At 52.7% G+C, this 21,288-nt stretch overlaps 1 protein-coding gene across 1 annotated transcript in view; it reads right to left on the bottom strand.

Annotated features, from left to right (window-relative positions):
• The window catches only part of naa15a (N-alpha-acetyltransferase 15, NatA auxiliary subunit a), a 138,240-nt gene extending 136,257 nt beyond the window's left edge, over positions 1-1,983 (bottom strand). Inside the window, exon 1 of the mRNA XM_072495593.1 lies at positions 1,550-1,983. Coding sequence (XP_072351694.1) covers positions 1,550-1,603 — 54 coding nt within the window. The 5' untranslated portion in view covers positions 1,604-1,983. The remainder of the gene's footprint in view (positions 1-1,549) is intronic.
• Positions 1,984-21,288: the final 19,305 nt, after the last annotated feature.

Here is a 21,288-nt window from a genome sequence, read left to right as displayed (position 1 = left end):
TACTTAAACACACTAAGATTTCAATAGCATGAACCGAGAAAAAATAATTTGAAAATATTTTCTTGAAAAGTTTTAACTTTTGTTCATATGAGCATCATTACATCAGGTTCATCTAATACATTAAAAAGTTTGCCAACTACATAATTCACCATAATATTAAATGCCATTTGAAAAGTAAACGTGAACAATTCTCCCAATGTTAGTGGTGGTGGAGACAGAGACCTATAAACTCCTCTAAAGTGCTGTAAGATATAGGGCAATGGTGAAGAAAGGTGGGATTAGAAAGGGCACCTAGGTGTTCTCAGGCTGACATGGAAAGATGGGTTCAATGCCCCCCCCTCTATGCTGTAACTTTTCTATGAACACATTGAGTAGTAGAGTTGATTATTCTATTAAAATCCAACCCCCCCTTTTAAACAAGCATAACACCTCAATTTCAACCCCAAAAAATCCTGTTGAAATAGAGGTTGACGATGCAGAATATTACAGGACATTTAGCTTTCTTTATTGCTCTAGCTGCTCTGTTATACATCACATGAACTGACTTCAGATTCTGGCTAACCAAGGCACTCTATAAACCCAAGTTCTTTATTTCATGCATTTCTCCTTCCTTTATAGTTGAACCGTACTACTTTTTTCTTCCTTTCACTGGCGTACTCAGGTAAAAAGACCCCCAAAAAAATCACAACCGGTGTCGAATCTAGGACATAAAAATGTAAACTATGTATGACTCGGAGATTACAAAAATTCAATATATTCTGCATGGCCAGGCCTATATCGGAGTTAAATAAGATAATTTCATGTCAAAGAAAGATATCGACAACTGCATGGAATCCTGATGTTTCCTGATTCCGAGTATTGCGAATCTACCCCTAATTTGCGCACAACAAAACCTCTAAGGTGCAAAAAAAGACAGATGTCAATGCGATTGTAACAAAGAGGTGGTGCAAGGCCTGGGGCCTCACTTTGCAAAAATAAACCCTGGGAGCGGCTCGAAATCTCACTCCGGCCTCTGCTCCAACGCCTTCCACATGTGGTGTGTGTATGGGGGGGGGGGGGGGGGGGGTAGGCAGTAGTGGGAGCTGGCTGGGGAAGATGCAATCGCCAGGGCCTGGGCGGGGAGAGGCTTGCGGGCTGCTTGGCGGCCTTGCGATTGCAACAAAAAAAAAATCTCCCCAAGCTCAAGGAGGAGGCTGGCGGTGCCCCCCACGTGCAGGCCCAAAGCCGGGCGGCCAAGGATACGCTGTTGCAACCTGGGCGAAGACATGTGCGGCAAGGGAGGAAGGCCGAGGCGGGCGGGGGAGAGGAAAGAGGAAGGCCGAGGCGGGGAGAGAGTTGATCGGTGCACATGCCGGCACCGAGGAGGGATGGGGGGGGGGGGAAGAGAAATTGTGCGGCCGGGTGTAAAGTTTCAACTTTGCAAATGGTGCAGGAGCCGCAGTTTCCGCTGTTTGGGGGGGGGGGGGGGGGGGGGGAGAGAGTAAGTTGGTGGACAGTAGTGTCCCGATCCCTCAGGCAATGCACACGCTCCGGGTCCCTTCTCACTCACCAAGATCCGTTTGAAGAGGGCGTTCTCCTTGGCTGGCAGCGCTACCGACGGCATGGCTGACGGTCTAGCTGTCTCTGCTGCTGTGGGGATGGGATGGCCGCGTCGGCTCTCACTCACTCAATCCTACACACGCTGGTGCCTTTTTCTTGCTGCCCCGCTCCAATCCTTCTCAGCTCATGGGCCACCACTCTCTCTTTCTCCTCCTTCCTTCCTGCAGCCCCGTGGCCGCGTTTGCTCTCGCTCCTCGCGCCGATCGAGCGGAACCTCTGCCTTTACATGTATTTCTTTTTTTTTAAATATTATATAATTGCTCCGCCGCTGCACGGAATTCAGCAAGGGGGGGGGGGGTTGAAAAACCCTCAACCAAAATGGCGGGGCGGCAGACAGCAGCAGCAACGCCGGCTCCCTCCGGGTCAGCCACCAGTGCGCAGGCGCCGCTGCTCCCCTCGCGAACCCGCACACCGTCAGGTGATCGCACTCGAGCGGAGCATGACGGTACCGCGGAGGACCCCATCTGGTCCTCCCAACCTTCCTTCCGAGCTCACGTTGAGTGAGTGAGTGATCCCACCAGGCGCTCATTTTTTGGTTGTGTGTTTTTCTCTCTCAAAGCTCTGCATTTTCACCATAAACATTTTTTTAAATCCAGAATAAACAAACACTACGGGTGTTATAACATTAGCTACCACTCAGTCTTTTTAAGTACTTAGAAACAAAGTACAAATAATAGACCCAACGCAACAAAAAGAAAAAAGCATAAACAATCCCATTCGTAAATAGGACGACTGAGGCCAGGTACCCACATCACTCACTAGTGCAGCAAGAATTATTTATTCAGCCCACTGTTCACAGGTGTCCCCGAGGGCCAACACCACAAAAGTGCTCCCTTGAGCTGGGCACTTAGACTGATACTCCAGGTGAAAAGCGGAAAGTTTGGTGTGCCTATCCCCCCCGCCCCCCCCCCCCCCCCCCCCCCCCCCCCCCCCCCACACACACACACACACACACACTTCTGGGAAGAGAGCGAGAGACCAACCAACTCACTTTAAGTACGGCTCAATTTTCAAAACTTTGCGCATATGAAAAAATTAAATGAAAATCGCTTATTGTCACGAGTAGACTTCAATGAAGTTACTGTGAAAAGCCCCTAGTCGCCACATTCCGGCACCTGTTCAGGGAGGCTGGTGCGGGAATTGAACCATGCTGCTGGTCTGCCTTGGTCTGCTTTAAAAGCCAGCGATTTAGCCCAGTGAACTAAACCAGCCCCATATCCTGCGATCCTTTCAAACTTGGGATCGATATCGTGCATTTTAGCAACACATGGAAAATGGTCTCATATCAGTGTGCAAGTAAAGCAGTGTTTTTCACAAACTTTTTTGCCCGGGACCCATTTTTACCAACTGGCCATCCTTCAGGACCCACGCTGGCCGACATTCACGACCCACACCGGCCGACCTTTGCAACCCACCATTTTCTCTTACCTTTAATGCGAGAGGTGAGCCTGGGCTTATATTCTATAGTCTAGAGTAGTGAAGAATGAGAACTGCCTCATCGAAACAGGCATTGGGTGCGATTCTCCGCTCCCGCGACTAAGTGCCCACGCCGTCGTGAACGCCATCAAGGTTTACAACAGCGCAAAACGGCCCCGATCCCGACCGATTCAGGGCCCGAAAATGGGCTAGGATCGGGGCCGAGGGGGGGGGGGGGGGGATGTCGCGAAAGCCGGGGGGGGGATGTCGCGAAAGCCGCGTCGTCACCGCGCGACGCCCGAATGTGCACCCACCACCACCATGCACCCAGGCCACCGTGTCTAACGAACCCCGAATCTTTATGTTCCCCAGGGCCAGCCGGCGAACGTCCAGGGACGTCTCGGCCAAGAGACAGCGGAACATCGCCAACGACAAGCGCACCCAGGGACGCACGCCAGAGGTTGGCAGCGGGTCGGCCAGGAGGGCAATCCTCTCAGTAGGGACGCAGGACCGGGATGCTCACACCACCGAGAGAGGCAATAGTGAGTGGCACAGGGCGGACATTCATGAAGAATCGCACATCATGGCCACACACTCCGTGGAATCACCTGGAGGTCAACACGACATGGCCCGCATGCAGCTTGCGCCGGGCCATGAGTGGGAGGAGAACAGACAAGAATTCCTAACGGACGATGACCTCGAGCTTGCGGCACTGCTGTCTCCCACACCATACACCATCACGGAGACACTCACCTCGGTTGGGCATATAAGTGATGAGGCGCCCGGGTCACGGTCTGGTGCGCACCCTACATCCGACCCGGTACAGCAGGTAGAGTTTGGAGCAGCCGAGGGGCTGGACAGTCGGAGGGCAGCCCAGGCCCAGCAAATAGCTGCCACCCAGATGGTTCCCGGGTACCTGGATGTACTTGACCCACCCGGACAACCGATGCATGTGGACACCCAGGGACTGAATAACGGGATGAGGGCCATCTTCCAGGACCTGCACACACAGTTGGAGAAGTCCATCTGCATTCAGGAGCAGGGAGTGGTGCCGCTCATCGCAGCCACCCAGGCCGACACCGCACGGGTGGCGTCCGCGGTGGAGGCAATGGGTGAAACGGTTTCGGTCATGGGTCAGGTTCTGCAAGGCGTTGGGCTTAACGTGCACGCGTCATCCATGGCCCAGGAGAGGGCTGTCCTCTCACAGGTAGCCATGCGCCAGAGCCAACATGACATTACCGCTGCTCTCCGGGGGGCCCTGGCCGAGTCTCACCATGCCATGGCCCGGTCCCAGCAAGCGATGGCACAGTCCCAGCAGTCAGTCGCAGAGAGCATTGACCGCCTGGTGCACGTAATGGAAGGCGTCGCGCACTCACAGGTTGAGATCGCACAGTCCTTGGCAGGAATGTCGCACTCGCTGGGCTCCGTCTCGGCGAACATTCGGACCTTGGTCAATCCCGCTGCAGGCCTCCAGGACTGGCAGCGCCAGGTGTCGGTGGTGCTACAGGGTGTCTCCGATCGCATCTCCGTCCCACAGTGAGGCCCGGGGGCCACCGGGCTCCCCGAGGGAGGAGGAGGTTCTAGGGCACGTCCCGGTAGCTCCAGCAAGGGACGTCCCGGCACACTCGGCCTCCCCCGTTCCGTCCCTGGCGCATCTGGTGGGCAGCGGTAGGTCAGGGTGGCACAACGCCATCCAGCATGCCCGCCGAGCAGCCTGGCCCATCGAAGCTGGGCCGCCCCAGGAAACGCGTGCCGACGGGGAGCCATGTCGAAGGGCGTGATTCTCAGCAGTCCGCCTCCGCTCCTGCTGTACCATCTGGGAACACACCTAGACGTAGTGGTAGGGCCCGTAAGGCAAAGAAGTTAGGCACGTAAGAAGTTGGCACGGGTGCAGGGCACAGTTTAGTTGTAGGGGTTAGGGCACCTATGTTAATCACACAAATAAACTCACTGTTGAATTTGACTTGTAAGACTCTGTGCTATGTCCGGTCCAGGGGGCTCGTGAGGGTGCCCGATTGGCTTAGTGGTATACGAGCGCTTCAAGGTCTGTTCCGGATGTGCTGACCCTTTCCCCCCTGCCTCCCATAATCGGACACCGTTGTCCTCGGCACACCAACGCCAGCCACCCCACACGGGCATGTGGTGAAATATCCGTCACGAAGGCTGTGACCACCGGAGTGCTTAGTTCAGCTATAGCCATGAGTCAGACCTCGGCTGGCGAATCTGAGCACACAGCTCATCGCAGAGCGGGCTGTCATCATTCAACATGGCACAGTTCACACCCGCTTACACAATCATCAATGTTGTGCAATCCCGTAGTGCCGCAGTGGTAAGGTGATGTGGAATTGGTGCCGTGAACGCGGTGTGGTGGGGGGTTGGGGGGGGGCTGCTGTGTGGTGCCCGTGTGCAGGAGTGACGGTGCAAGTGGCAGTGTTCAGCGAATCCCACCCCCACAGTGCGTGAACCGTGCGGCCACCAACGTGTCGCGTGCCCGCTGTCCGCGGCAGTGCCGTCATGCAGCCTCCTGGACGTAACCAGCACCCGGGCAGTGTCTGCGTCCTGCGCCCCTCCCCCCACCCTGATCCGTGCCATCATCCTCATCCTCCGCATCATCCTCTTCCCCATCCCCCTATTTTGCGTTAGCTCCGGTGCCGTCGGGTCCTCCCTCCGACTCCTCCACCAGTGCATCTCCCCTCTGCATGGCAATGTTGTGCAGCGCACAGCAGACCACAACCATGCGACTGACCCTGTCGGGATGGTACTGCAGGGCCCCTCTGGAGCAGTCCAGGCATCTGAATCGCATCTTCAGCAGCCCGAAGCACCGCTCCACCACACCCCTGGTTGCTGCATGTGCCTCATTGTATAGGCTCTCCGCGTTGGTGTGAGGCCTCCGTATTGGCGTCATCAGCCATGACCTCAACGGATAGACCTTGTCGCCCAGCAACCAGCCCCCCAGCCGGGGGGGGCATCCATCGAACATTGCGGGGATGAACGACTGTGCCAGAATGTAGGCGTCATGCACACTCCCAGGGAAACTTGCACACACGTGCATGATCTTCATGTGGGGGTCGCAGACCACCTGAATGTTCATGGAGTATGCGCCCTTTCTGTTCATGAACACTTCCCTGTTGTCTGCAGGTGGGCGCATGGGGACGTGCACACCATCAATGACACCCTGGACCATCGGTATCCCGCCCACCTTGGCGGATCCACGTGCCCGTGCTTCCTGCTGTGCTCGGTCCTCGGGGAATTGAATGTACCTGTCCGCGATGGCGTACAAGGCGTCGGTCATAGCCCTGATGCACCTGTGGACCGATGCCTGTGATATCCCGGATAGGTCCCCACTCGGCGCCTGGAAGGAACCGGTCGCATAAAAGTTTAGGGCCACCGTCACCTTGACGGAGACTGGTATAGCGTGTCCTCCACCAGTTCCAAGTGGTGCGAGGTGCGCCACGAGGTGGCATATATGTGCGACCGTCTCCCTGCCGAACCGTAGTCTCCTCCTGCATGTGATGTCCGTTCGGGTATCGAACGACATTCTGTCACGGTACACCCTCGGCCATGCTGGACTCCTGTGGCGCTCTGGCACCACCATCAGTGGCTCCTCCTACTCCCCCCCAAGCACTTCCTCTACATTCCTCGCCATCAGGGGGTCAATGTTCCCCTCGGCATTCCCCTGTACATTCGGGTCCTGAGCGCCTGCGGCCTGCGCGGTGACGACGGGCCACTCCGCGGCCATCCCCTCTGCTGCACCGGCAACTGCTGCATCTGCAGCCACTGTGGGCCGTCTGACTCTACGCTGCCAGATGGCAAACTCCAGAGCTGCGGCTCCAACCACGGCAGTAAACATCGCTGTCTGGTTGGCATACATGGTGACCTGCAGGAGGATGGTGAGGGGCAGAGAAACAACATGTTACACGGAGGTTCTTCCACACCTCGCCAGCAGGGTTGCATGGGATACCTGTGTGCCCCGGTGGGATGGTCGCGCTGCAGATACGCACCCAGCCTAACATCTGGTCACGGTCTGCGCCCAATGGTCAGTTCACACCATACTCCTCACCAGTGTGCCAGTCGCCTGTGCCCATCAGCCACACGGCAACCTGCGGCCGTGTCCTCGTCATCGTCCTGCCATATCAGGGCGGCTGACATGTGGCATCCACGGATGGACGATACCATCCACACTCTCCCTCATCGCCCTCCCACCAGCACACTCTCCCTCATCCCCCTCCCACCTGCACACTCTCCCTCATCCCCCCTCCCACCTGCACACTCTCCCTCATCCCACCTGCACACTCTCCCTCATCCCCCCTCCCACCTGCACACTCTCCCTCATCCCCCCTCCCACCTGCACACTCTCCCTCATCCCCCCTCCCACCTGCACACTCTCCCTCATCCCCCCTCCCACCTGCACACTCTCCCTCATCCCCCCTCCCACCTGCACTCCGCTCCCTCACCCTCCCCCCTCCCCCGTTGGCCGCAGCCTTCTCGGGGAAGCTGACCCGGTCTCCAGGAGCTGCGGAACAGTCCGCTCACCTCCTCACTGCTCAGCGTCAGCCAGCACGACTGGCTGACGACTTTAAATAGCAGGTGTGAACGGCGACGGCGTGAACTGGGGTCACGCCGTCGGGACTTCGGCCCATCCAGGCCTGAGAATAGCGTGGGTGGCGGAGAATCGCCATTTTGGGTGACTCGGGCGATTCTCCGGCCTGCGCCGCGCAGAACTCGACGGGGCCGTTCTTGCCGCTTGGGTGAATCGCGGGAGGGCGTCGGACCGGCGTCGCGGGGAAAAATGGCGCGGCAGGCGATTCTCCCAACCGGCGCGGGAGCGGAGAATCACGCTCATTATTCTCTCAGGACTCTACAGAGCAGAATGTAAGTTTTCCTCAGATGGGTGGTGTACAGCCTGGGGATGTAGTCTGCTAATTACAATGCGACAATTTTAGATATAGATGAGGAGGAATTACTTAACTTAAAAAGTACTATGAATCTTTTTAATCTCTAAAATTCACTACCAAAGAGAGTTCTGCAGGCTCAGCCATTGAGCATATTGTAGGAAGACTGAATTGAATTTTAAAAAAATCTTCTCCTGGGTCAGCACGCTGACGTCACGAGGAGGCGGTGTTTCTGGGCTCCGGGCATGTGCGCTGATGAGCAGACACGCATGCGCAGCATGCCAAGCATTTTTAGTCGGTGTTGGCCGTCATTTTTAAAACCGCCCGTAGCCGGCCTTTTTAAAAGCCGGCTGCTGCGGCCGTTGCGCCTGAATTCCCGCGATCGGGAACGCCGCGATGGATGGTTCCACGATCCTCCCGACACCCGCCCGTGACCCACCTGCGGGTTGCGACCCCCACTTTAAAAATGGCTGAAGTAGAGGATGGTGATCAGCATGAGGAAGAAGAATGAACTTTAATTTGATATCGTTTTCAGGAAGTGTCCTTTCTTTTGGAGACACAAAGGGCAACCATTTTGGGCCATAAGACCGTCTCGTTGCACCTGTTCTGGGAATTTGTAAAAGTCAGCAACCATGTTGCAGCCACTGGTGGAGCACTGTACAGGACCTCGAGGACAAACAAAGGCACTAGCAAGACAGGCAATGAGGGAATGTACAAGAGTGAATAGTTACTTTTTGTTTGTATTATTGGATGTTACAAAAAGGTTATTATTGATGGTGTTTATTCCAGTGTCTTGGATAAGGAAATGCTGTGTTGGAGCACAGATAGAGATGACATGGAATGATGGAACCATGATGGTGAAGTATATTTGCCAAACAGAAGCAGTCTGAGATAGCTCATCAGGAATGAAGAGAGTCTAGACTCTGCACAGACAGTAACCCAAGCCGGGAATCGAACCTGGCACTCTGGAGCTGTGAAACGACTGTGCTAACCACTGAAATGAAATGAAAATCGCTTATTGTCACAAGTAGGCTTCAAATGAAGTTACTGTGAAAAGCCCCTAGTCACCACATTCCGGCGCCTGTTCGGGGAGGTTGGTACGGGAATTGAAGTCTAAAGTTTGTACGTGCTGCTGGCCTGCCTTGGTCTGCTTTAAAAGCCAGAGATTTAGCCCAGTGTGCTAAACCAGCCTCACTGTGCTCCCATTCTGTCCTCCTTATTCTTTCCTCATCTGCCTCATCCTCCTGAGGTGGTTTCCAGGTGCCTGGTGTCCATCTCTCTGTCCTCATGATGGCAAGTTTGTGGAGGATGCAGCAGACCACCATGAACTTGGAGACATGCTCTGGTCAGCATGAAGGGTTTAACTCATGCAGTTCCTGCAGTGGAACCATTGCTTGAGGGCGCCGATCGTCTGCTCCACAATGTTTTTTATAGCGGCATGGGAGGAACAGTAATGTGCCTCAGGATGTGCAAGATCGCGAACATATTAATGGGATGGTAATCCATGTGGTTCCTGAACCTCTCCCTATTGACATAGGAGCCCACAGAACCGCATGCGTGCAGTTGATATCTCTCTGTGCCATTGGAAATCCAATTATCCTGGCAAATCCAAGTACTTGATCATCTTGCTTCTCTTTGCTTTGTGAAAATATGATTAAATCATCTCTCTTCACCTATAGGGCTCCCATCACCTCCCTGATGCAGCAATGGATAGCTTACCGGGATATGGTGGCAAGGACAACCATTGCTGCCTGGGATGATCTGCTCTTCTATAAGTTCAATGCAACTGTGACGTTACGGCCACTGCCAGTCTTGTCCGATAAGACCATTTGACATAGGAGTAGAAGTAGACCATTCGGCCCAAAGACTCTGCTCTGCCATTCAAACAGATCATGACTGATATGATAATCCTCAACTCCATTTTCCTGACTTATCCCCATAACCCTTGATTCCCATACTGATTAAAAATCTGTCTATCTCAGCCTTGAACATACTTAACAACCCACCCTCTGCGGCAAAGTATTCTACAGATTCCCTACCCTCTGAGAGAAGAAATTCCTCATCATCTCGGTCTTAAATGGGCGATCACTATCTCTGAGATCATGCCCTCTGGTCCTAGACCTTCTCACAAGGAGAAACAACCTCTCAACATCTATCTTGTCTGAAAATCCCATATGTCCTATGAGGTTACGGACCCCCTTGAAGGAGGTGCCACTATTCTATGACCACTTCCTTGTTGAATCTGAGTCACCTTGGGCATTGACCCATGGTGAAGTGAGGGTATAAGATGTGCTCTCTGAAAATATGTTTTGGCAAGGCCTTCTGTGGAGCCCTCCTCCACCTCACCCCCCTCCCTCATTACAGTGTTTCCCCTCTCTTCAACATCTGTTCCATTTGTTGATCATGTTGCAACTACAGCCATCATAGCTCTTGCTGATTTGGCATGTACAGCTGAACAAGTCCTCTGACCTCCCTAAATGGATGCACCGCCTCATCAAAAGAGCTCCAAAGACAGGTACAATACTTGCACAAACGTTGCTACAGTAGACGCAAGTCAAAAGCAAGTTACATGCCTCTCCAATTGTGGAGAATAGGGAGGGGTAGGGCATGGGAGCCTCGTCCAACTGAACATACATTCAGCTGAGAATGATGAGCACATTCAGCTGAGAATGAGGAGCACAAGTGTTCAGTGGACCTGCGCAGTGTAAAGTTTCCACAATGTGCATCAAATCAGCTGAACAGATGTTTGAAGTCACTACCCAACTGTTCCCATAATCTTAATTGCACACATGATGCAAGTTCCCTTCTCAGCATGAGAAACCACAAGGACCATGCCAAAAATGGCAGGAAGTGCAGTTTGCTCCATTTACAGACATCAAGGCTTTTATAGCATTGGCAACATGGCTCTATAAGCATAGGGGGGGGGGGGGTTAAATTAACCAACAGTTAATTTAAAGCCTGAGATTAATGGACCTTTGTGAACCAAACGTATCAAAGAATATGAGGCAAAGCTATGTATATGGAGTGAGGTCACAGATTAGCCCTGATCTTGATCTCAATGAACGGCCAAACAGGTTGGAAGGGCTAAGTGACCTGCTCCATGACCTGCTCCAATTGGTATGTTCCTCAAAGCTGTAAATTCTGTGGCAAATAACTCCCCTCCTGATTCCACAAATCATGTCCACCATCTACAAGTCACAAGTCAGGTGTGTCTACTGGCCTGGATGAATACAACTCCAGCAACACTCAAAAGCTCAATACCATCCAGGACAAAGCAGTCCGCTTGGTTGGCACCCCGTCCACCACTTTAAACGTTCACTCCTTCCACCACTGACACAGTGACAGCAATGTACCAACTACAAGATGCACTGCAGCAACCTCTCAAGTCTCCTTTCACAGCATATTCCAAATCCGTGACCTCTAACACGTAGAAGGACAAGGGCTGCAGATACATGGTACACCACCACCTAGAAGTTCCATTCCAAGCCACACACCATCCTGACTTGGAACTATATTGCCATACCTTCATTGCAGCTGGGTCAAAATCTTATTACTCCCACTCCCCCCACCCCAACACCATTGGAGCAGCGGGGCAACACAGTGGTTAGCACTGCTGCCTCACAGCACCAGGGACCCGGGTTCAATTCTGGCCTGGGGTGACTGCCTCTGTGGAGTTTGCATGTTCTTCCCGTGTCTGCGTGGGTTTCCTCCATGTGTTTCAGTTTCCTCTCACAGTCCAAAGATGTGCAGGTTAGGTCGATTGGCCCTACTAAATCGCCCTCAGTGTCCAAAAAGGTTAGATTGGGTTATGGGGATAGAGTGAAGGTGTGGGCTTAAGTGGGATGCTCTTCCGACTTCCGGTTGCGGCGATGCACTGCTAAGCCGCACGTTTCGGCAGCTCCCGTTCTAACGGACTTTTGGGCTCTTTTTGGGAGCCCCAACGGAAATTTTTTCGGACCAAACCCAGTGTGGGGTGACGAAGTAAGGAGACCCCCCTGGTGTGTATGGAAAGGATCGGTGGTAGTGGCCAGATTGCGAAGGATCCTTTGGAGCAGCGGCAGAGAAGAGAAGGAAGAAGCAAGATGGCGACGGATGGAGCCCAGACGACATGGGGCCCGGACCAGCAGGAATTCCTCCGACGGTGTGTGGAGGAATTAAAGAAGGAGGTGCTGGCGCCGATGTTATTGGCAATCAAAGGGCTAAAAGAAACCAAAAGGCCCAGGCGATAGAGCTCCGTGGGGTGAAGGCGAAGGCAGCTGAGAACGAGGATGAGATTCTGGGCCTAGCGGTAAAAATGGAGATGCACGAGGCGCTACATAAGAGGTGTATCGAAAGGCTCGAAGTCCTGGAGAACAGCTCGAGGAGAAAGAACCTCCGGATTCTGGGTCACCCCGAGGGAGTGGAGGGAGCTGACGTTGGGGCTTATGTGAGCACAATGCTCCATTCGCTAATGGGAGCTGAGGCCCCCTCGGGCCCCCTGGAGGTGGAAGGGGCTCACCGGGTCCTTGCGAGGAGACCAAAGGCTGGAGAACCACCATAATGGTGAGATTTCACCGCTTCACCGACAGAGAGGCTGTTTTGAGCTAGGCCAAGAAGAGACGGAGTAGCAGGTGGGAGAATGCGGTGATACGAGTGTATCAGGACTGGAGCGCGGGGGTGGCAAGAAGGAGGGCGAGTTTTAATCGGGCCAAGGCGGTGCTTCACAAGAAGAAAATAAAGTTTGGGACGCTGCAGCAGGCGCGATTGTGTCACGCACCAAGATAAACACTACTACTTTGAAACGTCGGACGAGGCATGGACCTTCATCCAAGAAGAGGAATTGGACCAGAACTGAGGGACTGATGCTGTGGGGGAGACGACGATGTCGATGTACAGAAATGTAAATTGGGGAATGGGAGGTTCACAGTATCGGGACGATAGACGGGGTTTTTTCTCTTCTTGACGGGGGGACACTGAGAAATGTGGGCACCGGTGGAAAAAGGGACTGAGGTGGGGGATGGGGAATGGGGGAACTGCGCCATAGGGGGCGGGGCCGATCCCGGAAAGTGCGGGTTGTTTCCCGCGCTAGGGAGATGATGGCGGGAAGATAGGCGCAAGGAGGATGAGAGTTCCACACACGGAGGGGTCAAGGAGAGAACGGGGGAAGCTAGGGTCAGTTGGAGTCAGCTGACTTTCGGAAACAACATGGGGGGAGTAACCATGCTAGATGGGGAACTAGCGGGGGGGGGAGGGGGGCTCAACTGGGTTGCTGCTGGGAGCGAGAGGGAGCTGGCAAGGGAAGAGGTGGTCGGGATGGGAGTGCGCTGCCTGGGGGACGGGTGGGTGCGTGGGACCTGGATGTGGGACTGGCCTAGAATAGGGGATGGCTAGTCGGCAGGGGGGTGGGGGGGGCGGCCCCCCAATCCGGCTGACCACGTGGAATGTGAGAGGCCCAAATGGGCCGATTAAGAGGGCCCGAGTGTTTGCGCACTTAAAAGGACTGAAGGCAGACGTGGTCATGCTTCAGGAGACGCATCTGAAGGTGGCGGATCAGGTTAGGTTAAGGAAAGGATGGGTGGGACAGGTGTTCCACTCAGGGTTGGACGCAGAAAATAGAGGGGTGACGATATTGGTGGGGAAACGGGTGTCGTTCGAGGCTAGGAATATAGTGGTGGACAATGGTGGTAGATATGTGATGGTGAGTGGTAGATTGCAGGGAAAGGAGGTCGTGCTGGTAAATGTATATGCCCCGAACTGGGACGACGCGGGATTTATGAAGCGGATGCTGGGACGTATCCCGGACCTGGAGGTAGGAAGCCTGGTAATGGGGGGGTGGATTTCAATACTGTGCTGGATCCAGGGTTAGATCGGTCTAGATCCAGGACAGGAAGAAAGCCGCAGAGGCCAAGGTGCTCAGGGGGTTTATGGAGCAAATGGGGGGGAGTGGATCCGTGGCGATTTGCCAGGCCGTTGGCCAAAGAGTTCTCCTTCTTCTCCCATGTTCATAAGGTATACTCCCGGATAGATTTCTTTGTTTTGAGCAGGGCACTGATTCCGAGGGTGGCAGGAACGGAGTATTCGGCCATAGCCGTTTCAGACCATGCCCCGCACTGGGTGGATCTGGAACTAGGAGAGGAGAGGGAACAGCGCCCACTCTGGTGACTGGATGTGCGACTATTGGCGGATGAGGGGGTCTGTGGAAGGGTGCGGGGATGTATTGAGAGGTACCTGGAGGCCAATGATGATGGTGAGGGGCAGTATGGGAAGCGCTGAAGGCGGTGGTTAGGGGAGAGTTGTTCTCCATTAGGGCTCACAAGGGGAAAAAAGAGGGCAAAGAAAGGGAGAGATTAGTGGGGGAGATTTTGAGTGTGGATAAAAGATATGCGGAGGCCCTGGACGAAGGACTATATCGAGAAAGGCGAAGACTTCAGACGGAGTTTGACCTGCTGACCACAGGGAAGGCAGAGGCACAGTGGAGGAAGGCACAGGGGATGAGATACGAATATGGGGAAAAGGCGAGCCGGCTGCTGGCCCACCAGCTTCGTAAGAGGATAGCAGCGAGGGAAATAGGGGGAGTTAGGGATGAAACGGGAACTACGGAGCGGAGTGCAGGGAAGGTAAATGAGGTGTTTAAGACCTTTTATGAGAGGCTATATAGGTCCCAACCCCCGGTGGGAAAAGAGGGGATGCAACAGTTTTTGGACCAACTAAGGTTTCCGAGGGTGGAGGAGCAGGAGGTGGCAGGTCTGGGGGCACCAATTGGGGTGGACGAGGTGACTAAAGGGCTGGGGAACATGCAGGCAGTGAAGGCCCCGGGACCAGTCGGGTTCCCGGTGGAATTTTACAGGAAATATGTGGACTTGTTGGCCCTGCTGTTGGCGAGAACCTTTAACGAGGCCAGAGAAGGGGGGACTCTACCCCCGACAATGTCGGAGGCGACAATATCATTAATCCTGAAGCGAGATAAAGATCCGCTGCAATGCGGGTCACATAGGCCTATCTCGCTCCTGAATGTAGACGCAAGTTGCTGGCAAAAATGCTAGCGACGAGGATCGAGGATTGTGTCCCGGGGGTGGTGCATGAAGACCAGACAGGGTTTGTAAAGGGGAGACAATTAAATGTCAACGTGTGACGGCTGTTGGGGGTGATAATGATGCCCCCAGCGGAGGGGGAGGCAGAGATAGTGGCAGCAATGGATGCAGAGAAGGCATTCGATCAGGTAGAGTGGGAGTATTTATGGGAGGTGTTGAGGAGGTTTGGGTTCGGGGAGGGGTTTGTCAGTTGGGTCAAACTCCTCTATGGGTCCCCAGTGGCAAGTGTAGTCACAAATCGGCAGAGATCGGAGTATTTTCGGTTACATAGGGGAACAAGGCAGGGGTGCCCCCTGTCCCCATTACTGTTCGCGCTGGCAATTGAACCACTGGCCATAGCGTTGAGAGACTCTAGGAAATGGAGGGGGGTGGTTAGAGGGGGAGAGGAACACCGAGTGTCACTCCACGCAGAGGACCTACTGCTGTATGTGGCGGATCCTGTGGAGGGGATGACAGATGTTATGCAGATATTGAGGGAGTTTGGAGATTTTTCGGGATATAGGCTTAATATGGGGAAGAGTGAGCTTTTCGTAGTACACCCCGGGGATCAGGGAAGAGGGATAGACGGCCTGCTGTTAAGGAGAGTGGAAAGGAGCTTCCGATATTTGGTGATTCAGGTAGCCAAGAGCTTGGGAACTCTACACAAACTCAATCTGACGCGGCTGGTGGAGCAGATGGAGGAGGGTTTCAAGAGGCGGGATATGCTGCCGCTCTCACTGGCGGGCAGAGTGCAGGCGGTCAAGATGATGGTCCTCCCAAGGTTTCTTTTTGTGTTTCAATGCCTCCCCATTTTGATCACTAAGGCCTTTTTTAAGAAAATAGATAGGAGTGTTATGAGTTTTGTGTGGGCAGGGAAGACCCCGAGGGTAAGGAGGGGGTTCCTGCAGCGCAGCAGGGACAGAGGGGGACTGGCGTTGCCGAATCTGGACGATTATTACTGGGCCGCCAATGTGGCGATGGTTCGCAAGTGGATGAGTGAGGGAGAGGGGGCGGCGTGGAAGAGGCTGGAGATGGCGTCCTGTAAAGGAACGAGCCTAAAGGCGCTGGTGACGGCGCCGCTACCGCTCTCCCCGAAAAGGTACACCACGAACCCAGTGGTGGCGGCAACCTTAAGGATCTGGGGGCAATGGAGGCGACATAGGGGTGTGACGGGTGCCTCGGTGTGGTCCCCGATCAGGAACAACCATAGGTTTGTCCCAGGAAGGATGGATGGAGGGTTCCAGAGCTGGCATCGGGCAGGAATTAGGAGATTGAGAGACTTGTTTATTGACGGGGAGTTTGTGAGCCTGGGAGCGCTGGAGGAAAAGTATGAGTTGCGCCCGGGGAATATCTTTAGATACATGCAAGTGAGGGCATTTACGAGGCAACAGGGGAGGGAATTTCCGCTGCTCCCGACACAGGGGATCCAGGATAGAGTGATTTCGGGGGTATGGGTCGGGGAGGGCAAAGTGTCCGAAATATATCAGGATATGAGAGACGAGGGGGAGGCGCTGGTAGAGGAGCTGAAGGGAAAATGGGAAGAAGAGCTGGGGGAGGAGACTGAGGAGGGTTTGCGGGCTGATGCCCTAAGTAGGGTAAATTCCTCTTCCTCGTGTGCCAGGCTTAGCCTGATACAATTCACGGTCCTACACAGAGCACACATGACGGGAGCAAGGCTGAGCAGGTTCTTCGGAGTGGAGGACAGGTGCGGGAGGTGCTTGGGAAGCCCGGCGAACCACACACATATGTTTTGGTCGTGTCCGGCACTGGATGAGTACTGGAGGGGAGTGGCAAGAGTGATTTCAAAGGTGGTGAAGGTCCGGGTCAAGCCAGGCTGGGGGTTAGCTATATTTGGGGTAGCGGAGGAGTCGGGAGTGCAGGAGGCGAAAGAGGCCGATATTCTGGCCTTTGCGTCCCTGGTAGCACGGCGAAGGATCTTACTCATGTGGAAGGAAGCGAAACCCCCCGGCGTGGCGGCCTGGATAAACGACATGACAGGGTTTATAAAACTGGAACGGATGAAGTTTGCGTTGAGAGGATCGGTTCAGGGGTTCTCCAAGCGGTGGCAACCATTCCTTGACTATCTCGCGGAACGTTAAGGGAAAATCGATCGTCAGCAGCAGCAGCCCAGAGGGGGCGGAGGGGGGGGGTGGGGAGCACTATTTTTTGTTACTTTGCAGTTCACTATTTTATTTAAATAATGTTACTTATTAGTTATTGTGTTATCTCTTATGTTGATTTGTAAGGTGGAAAAATTATGTTTGAAAACTGTAATAAAATATATATTTTTTAAAAGTGGGATGCTCTTCCCAAGGGCCTGTGCAGACACGATGGGCCGAATGGCCTCCTACTGCACTGTAAATTCTATGATTCTCCCACAGTCCAAAGATGTACAGATGAGGTGGATTGGCCATGTTGAAATTGCCCCTTAATGTCCAGGGTTACGGGATAGGGTGGAGGAGTGGGACCAGGTGGGATGCTCTTTCAGATGATCGGTGCAGACTCGATGGGTCAAATGGCCTCCTGCACTGTAGGAATTCTATGATACCAACACCACATGGACTGCAGTGGTTCAGGAAAGCGTCTCACTGACACCATCTCAGGGGCAATTAGGGATAGGCAATATGTGCTGGCCAAGCCAGTGATGCAGACATCCCTTGAACGAATAAAATAAAAAGCTGGAATGCTCAGGGAATGAAGTGACTAGAAAATCAGAAGAGATCCATCCTTTTATTGAAATTGCACTGTTGGATATTGGTCGTCCACCAGAATAGGTAGACGAGGCTTCATGTCTCATCTGAAATGCAGTACCGCAACATTGCCACATTCCCTCAGTACTACCCAGCTCAAGCCACTGACCCCGACCATTATCTAACTCTAAACCAAGAGTGATGTCACTGAGTTAAACTGTCGCTCAAAGGGGCAAATCAAAAGCATCATTGCTAAACAACGCAAGGAGGAACAACCTGAGGATTCTTGGCCTTCCTGAAGGTGTGGAGGGGGCGGACGTCGGGGCATATGTGAGCACGATGCTGCACTCGTTAATGGGAGCGGAGGCCCCGGCGGGTCCGTTGGAGGTGGAGGGAGCATACCGAGTGATGGCGCGAGGACCGAGAGCAGGAGAAATTCCCAGAGCCATAGTGGTGAGATTCCTCCGTTTTAAGGATAGAGAAATGGTCCTTAGATGGGCGAAGAAAACTCGGAGCAGTAAATGGGAGAACGCGGTGATCCGCGTTTATCAAGACTGGAGTGCGGAGGTGGCGAGAAGGAGGGCGAGCTTTAATCGGGCCAAGGCGGTGCTTCATAAAAAGAAGATAAAATTTGGAATGCTGCAACCGGCAAGACTGTGGGTCACATATCGAGGGAGGCACCACTACTTTGAGACGGCGGATGAAGCGTGGACTTTTATTGTGGAAGAAAAACTGGAATGAGCGGGTTATTAAAAAGAACGTTTGAACAAAGTGGTGGGGCGAATGTGGGGGGCGAAGAGGGGGGTTAAAAAGGGGGGAAAGAGGAGTTTTATGTACTAATCCTGCGATGTGGTAACTTTTCTCTCTTCCACAGGTGGTGATGGGGGGAGGAGGGGAGGTGGAGGAGATGGGGTGTTGGCCATTGGGGGCGGGGCCAAGGGAGAAGCGCGAGCTTGGTAGTGGGAGTCCGGGTCGAACCAAGCTGGGGGTTAGCTATATTTAGGGTTGCACAAGAGCCGGGAGTGCAGGAGGCGAGAGAGGCCGATGTTTTGGCCTTTGCGTCCCTAGTAGCCCGGCGCAGGATATTGCTAATGTGGAAAGAAGCCAAGCCCCCGGGGGTGGAGACCTGGATAAATGACATGGCGGGGTTTATAAAGCTAGAGCGGATTAAGTTCGTCCTAAGGGGGTCGGCTCAAGGGTTCACCAGGCGGTGGCAACCGTTCGTCGAATACCTCGCAGAAAGATAGACGGAATGGGAAAAAGAAGGCAGCAGCAGCAGCCCAGGATCGGGGGGGGGGGGGGGGGGGAGGAGGAACCAGAAGGACTCTCAGGGTTGTTAATATATACTGTATAGTATGTATAGGTCGTTGCTACAGATAATTATATATTGGACTGTTAAATTATATTTTTGGAGAGTGTTACTTGTGACAAGGCAGTTGCCAATTCGGGCTAGTTTTCATTTTTGTTATTTATTATTTATTCATTTTTTGTTTATAAAATAGGTCATTGTTATTTGTGTTGTTATAATATTGTGTAAAGGATGCACAATGTACTGTGTTGGTTGACCAAACATTTTCAATAAAATATTTAATAAAAAAAAAAAAAGCATCATTGCTTGAAGTAAGGAAAACAAGTAGCAAGACAATACTTTCCAGTGACAGTTCCAAAAACCAGGGATTTTGAGATTGAATTTCAATGGGGGCTCCCCCATTTGTTTATCATCGCTTTGGCAGAAGATCTAAGGAAACCATGGGAAAATGACTTAACCAAACATTTATTTCAACTATGGCAAAGCTTCCAAGTTATGGTGGCATAGAAGTTCAACTTTAAGTTCAACTTCAACACGGTGGCACAGTGGTCAGCCCTGCTGCCTCACAGCGCCAGGGACCCGGGTTCGATTCCCGCCTTGGGTGACTGTGTGGAGTTTGCACGTTCTCCACGTGTCTGCGTGGGTTTCCTTCGGGTGCTCCGGTTTCCTCCCACAGTCCAAAGATGTGCAGGTTAGGTGGATTGGCCATGCTAAATTGTCACTTAGTCGCTAAAGATGTGCAGGTTAGTTGGGGTTACGGGGATAGAGCAGGGGAGAGGGTCTAGGTAGGGTGCTCTTTCAGAGGGTCGGTGCAGACTCAATGGACCAAATGACCTCCTTCTGCACCGTGGGGATTCTGTGAACTCATTTGTGTCTGAAGAAATGAGCGTAGATATGGAACGAATGGTGAACAGAGCAAGAAGTAATCCCCAATAAATGAAGTAGAGGTTGCAGGCAGGAGCAACTGTCTGGAACAGTTTCTCAAATAAGGTAGCAAAATTGGATGCATTTGGAGGTGACAGTGAAGTCATTTGGGTTGATGCACAGGGGAATGAGAAAGGTCAAGGATCTTAGTTAAAAACATGGGTAATAGATATAAGGAATTTCCTGTAAAACAGGAAGATTCTTGATTAACCAGAGATAAAGGAGTTGGGGGAGTGGGGAGGCTGGTGGGGAGAGCTTTGGTGATATTTATTCTGGAGGAGATCAGTGCATTAGGTTTCCTTCAGCAGAGGAAGAGTATTTAGGTGCAAGTAGATTTCACATCTAACTAGATGTGTGGTAGGAGGACAGTTGTGCACCACCTAAACCAACCTGAGTAGACAATAAGAAGATTGAGGAGCTGGACTGGAGACACAATTGAAAATAATTGTATTCGGATGAGACCATTTGAAATGAAATGAAATGAATGAAAATCGCCTATTGTCACGAGTAGGCTTCAATGAAGTTACTGTGAAAAGCCCCTAGTCGCCACATTCCAGGGCCTGTTCGGGGAGGCTGGTACGGGAATTGAACCGTGCTGCTGGCCTGCCTTGATCTGCTTTAAAAGGCAGCGATTTAGCCCAGTGAGCTAAACCAGCCCCTAAACCAGCTAAACCATTTCCTCCATATCATCCTGGTCTGTTCCTCTATCTTCCCCAACACCCTTCTCCTTCCCACGACAACTTCCCCTGCAAGAGCAGGAGGGGCAATGCCTGCTTTTTTACCTGCTTTTTTCTCACTGTCCAAGGCCCAACCATTCCTTCCAGATGAAACAGCTATTTACTTGTACTTCTGTCAACATAGTAAACTGTAATCACTGCTCATAATGTGATCTTCTCTACATCAGGAAAACCAAACATAAATTTAGTGATGGCTTCATGGAGCACCTCCATTCAGTTTGCAAGGGTGACCCTGAGCTTCCAGTTGCTTGTCATTTTCATTCTCCCACTTCAACCTCTCTGTCCTTGGTCTCCTACAATGTTTCAATGAAGCTCCATGTGGGGAACAGCACCTTGTCTTTTTGATTAGGCACTTCCAGACTCAACAGTGAGTTCAACAATTTCAATCCTTAACTTGTGCTACCATTTTGTTTGTTTGTTCTTGGATGGCAGTTATTGGTAATGATTCTTCACATTCCTATTCATACCTCCACTAAACACATCTTTTGTTCCTTTACATGACCCATTAACACTCCCAGATTTTGTCTTGTACCTTCACCTCTTCTGCCTCCTTCTGCACTGTAGGGATTCTATGATGTTTCTGTTCTTCCCCCCCCCCTCCCCCCCCCGCCCCCCCATTGTTCTTTTCTCTAGCTTGTTCCAGTTCTCATGGTTATCAACTTCAAACGTTAA

Source organism: Scyliorhinus torazame, chromosome 3, assembly GCF_047496885.1.
Source record: "Scyliorhinus torazame isolate Kashiwa2021f chromosome 3, sScyTor2.1, whole genome shotgun sequence".
Taxonomy (NCBI): domain Eukaryota; kingdom Metazoa; phylum Chordata; class Chondrichthyes; order Carcharhiniformes; family Scyliorhinidae; genus Scyliorhinus; species Scyliorhinus torazame.
This window is presented reverse-complemented; position numbering and strand designations above follow the sequence as displayed.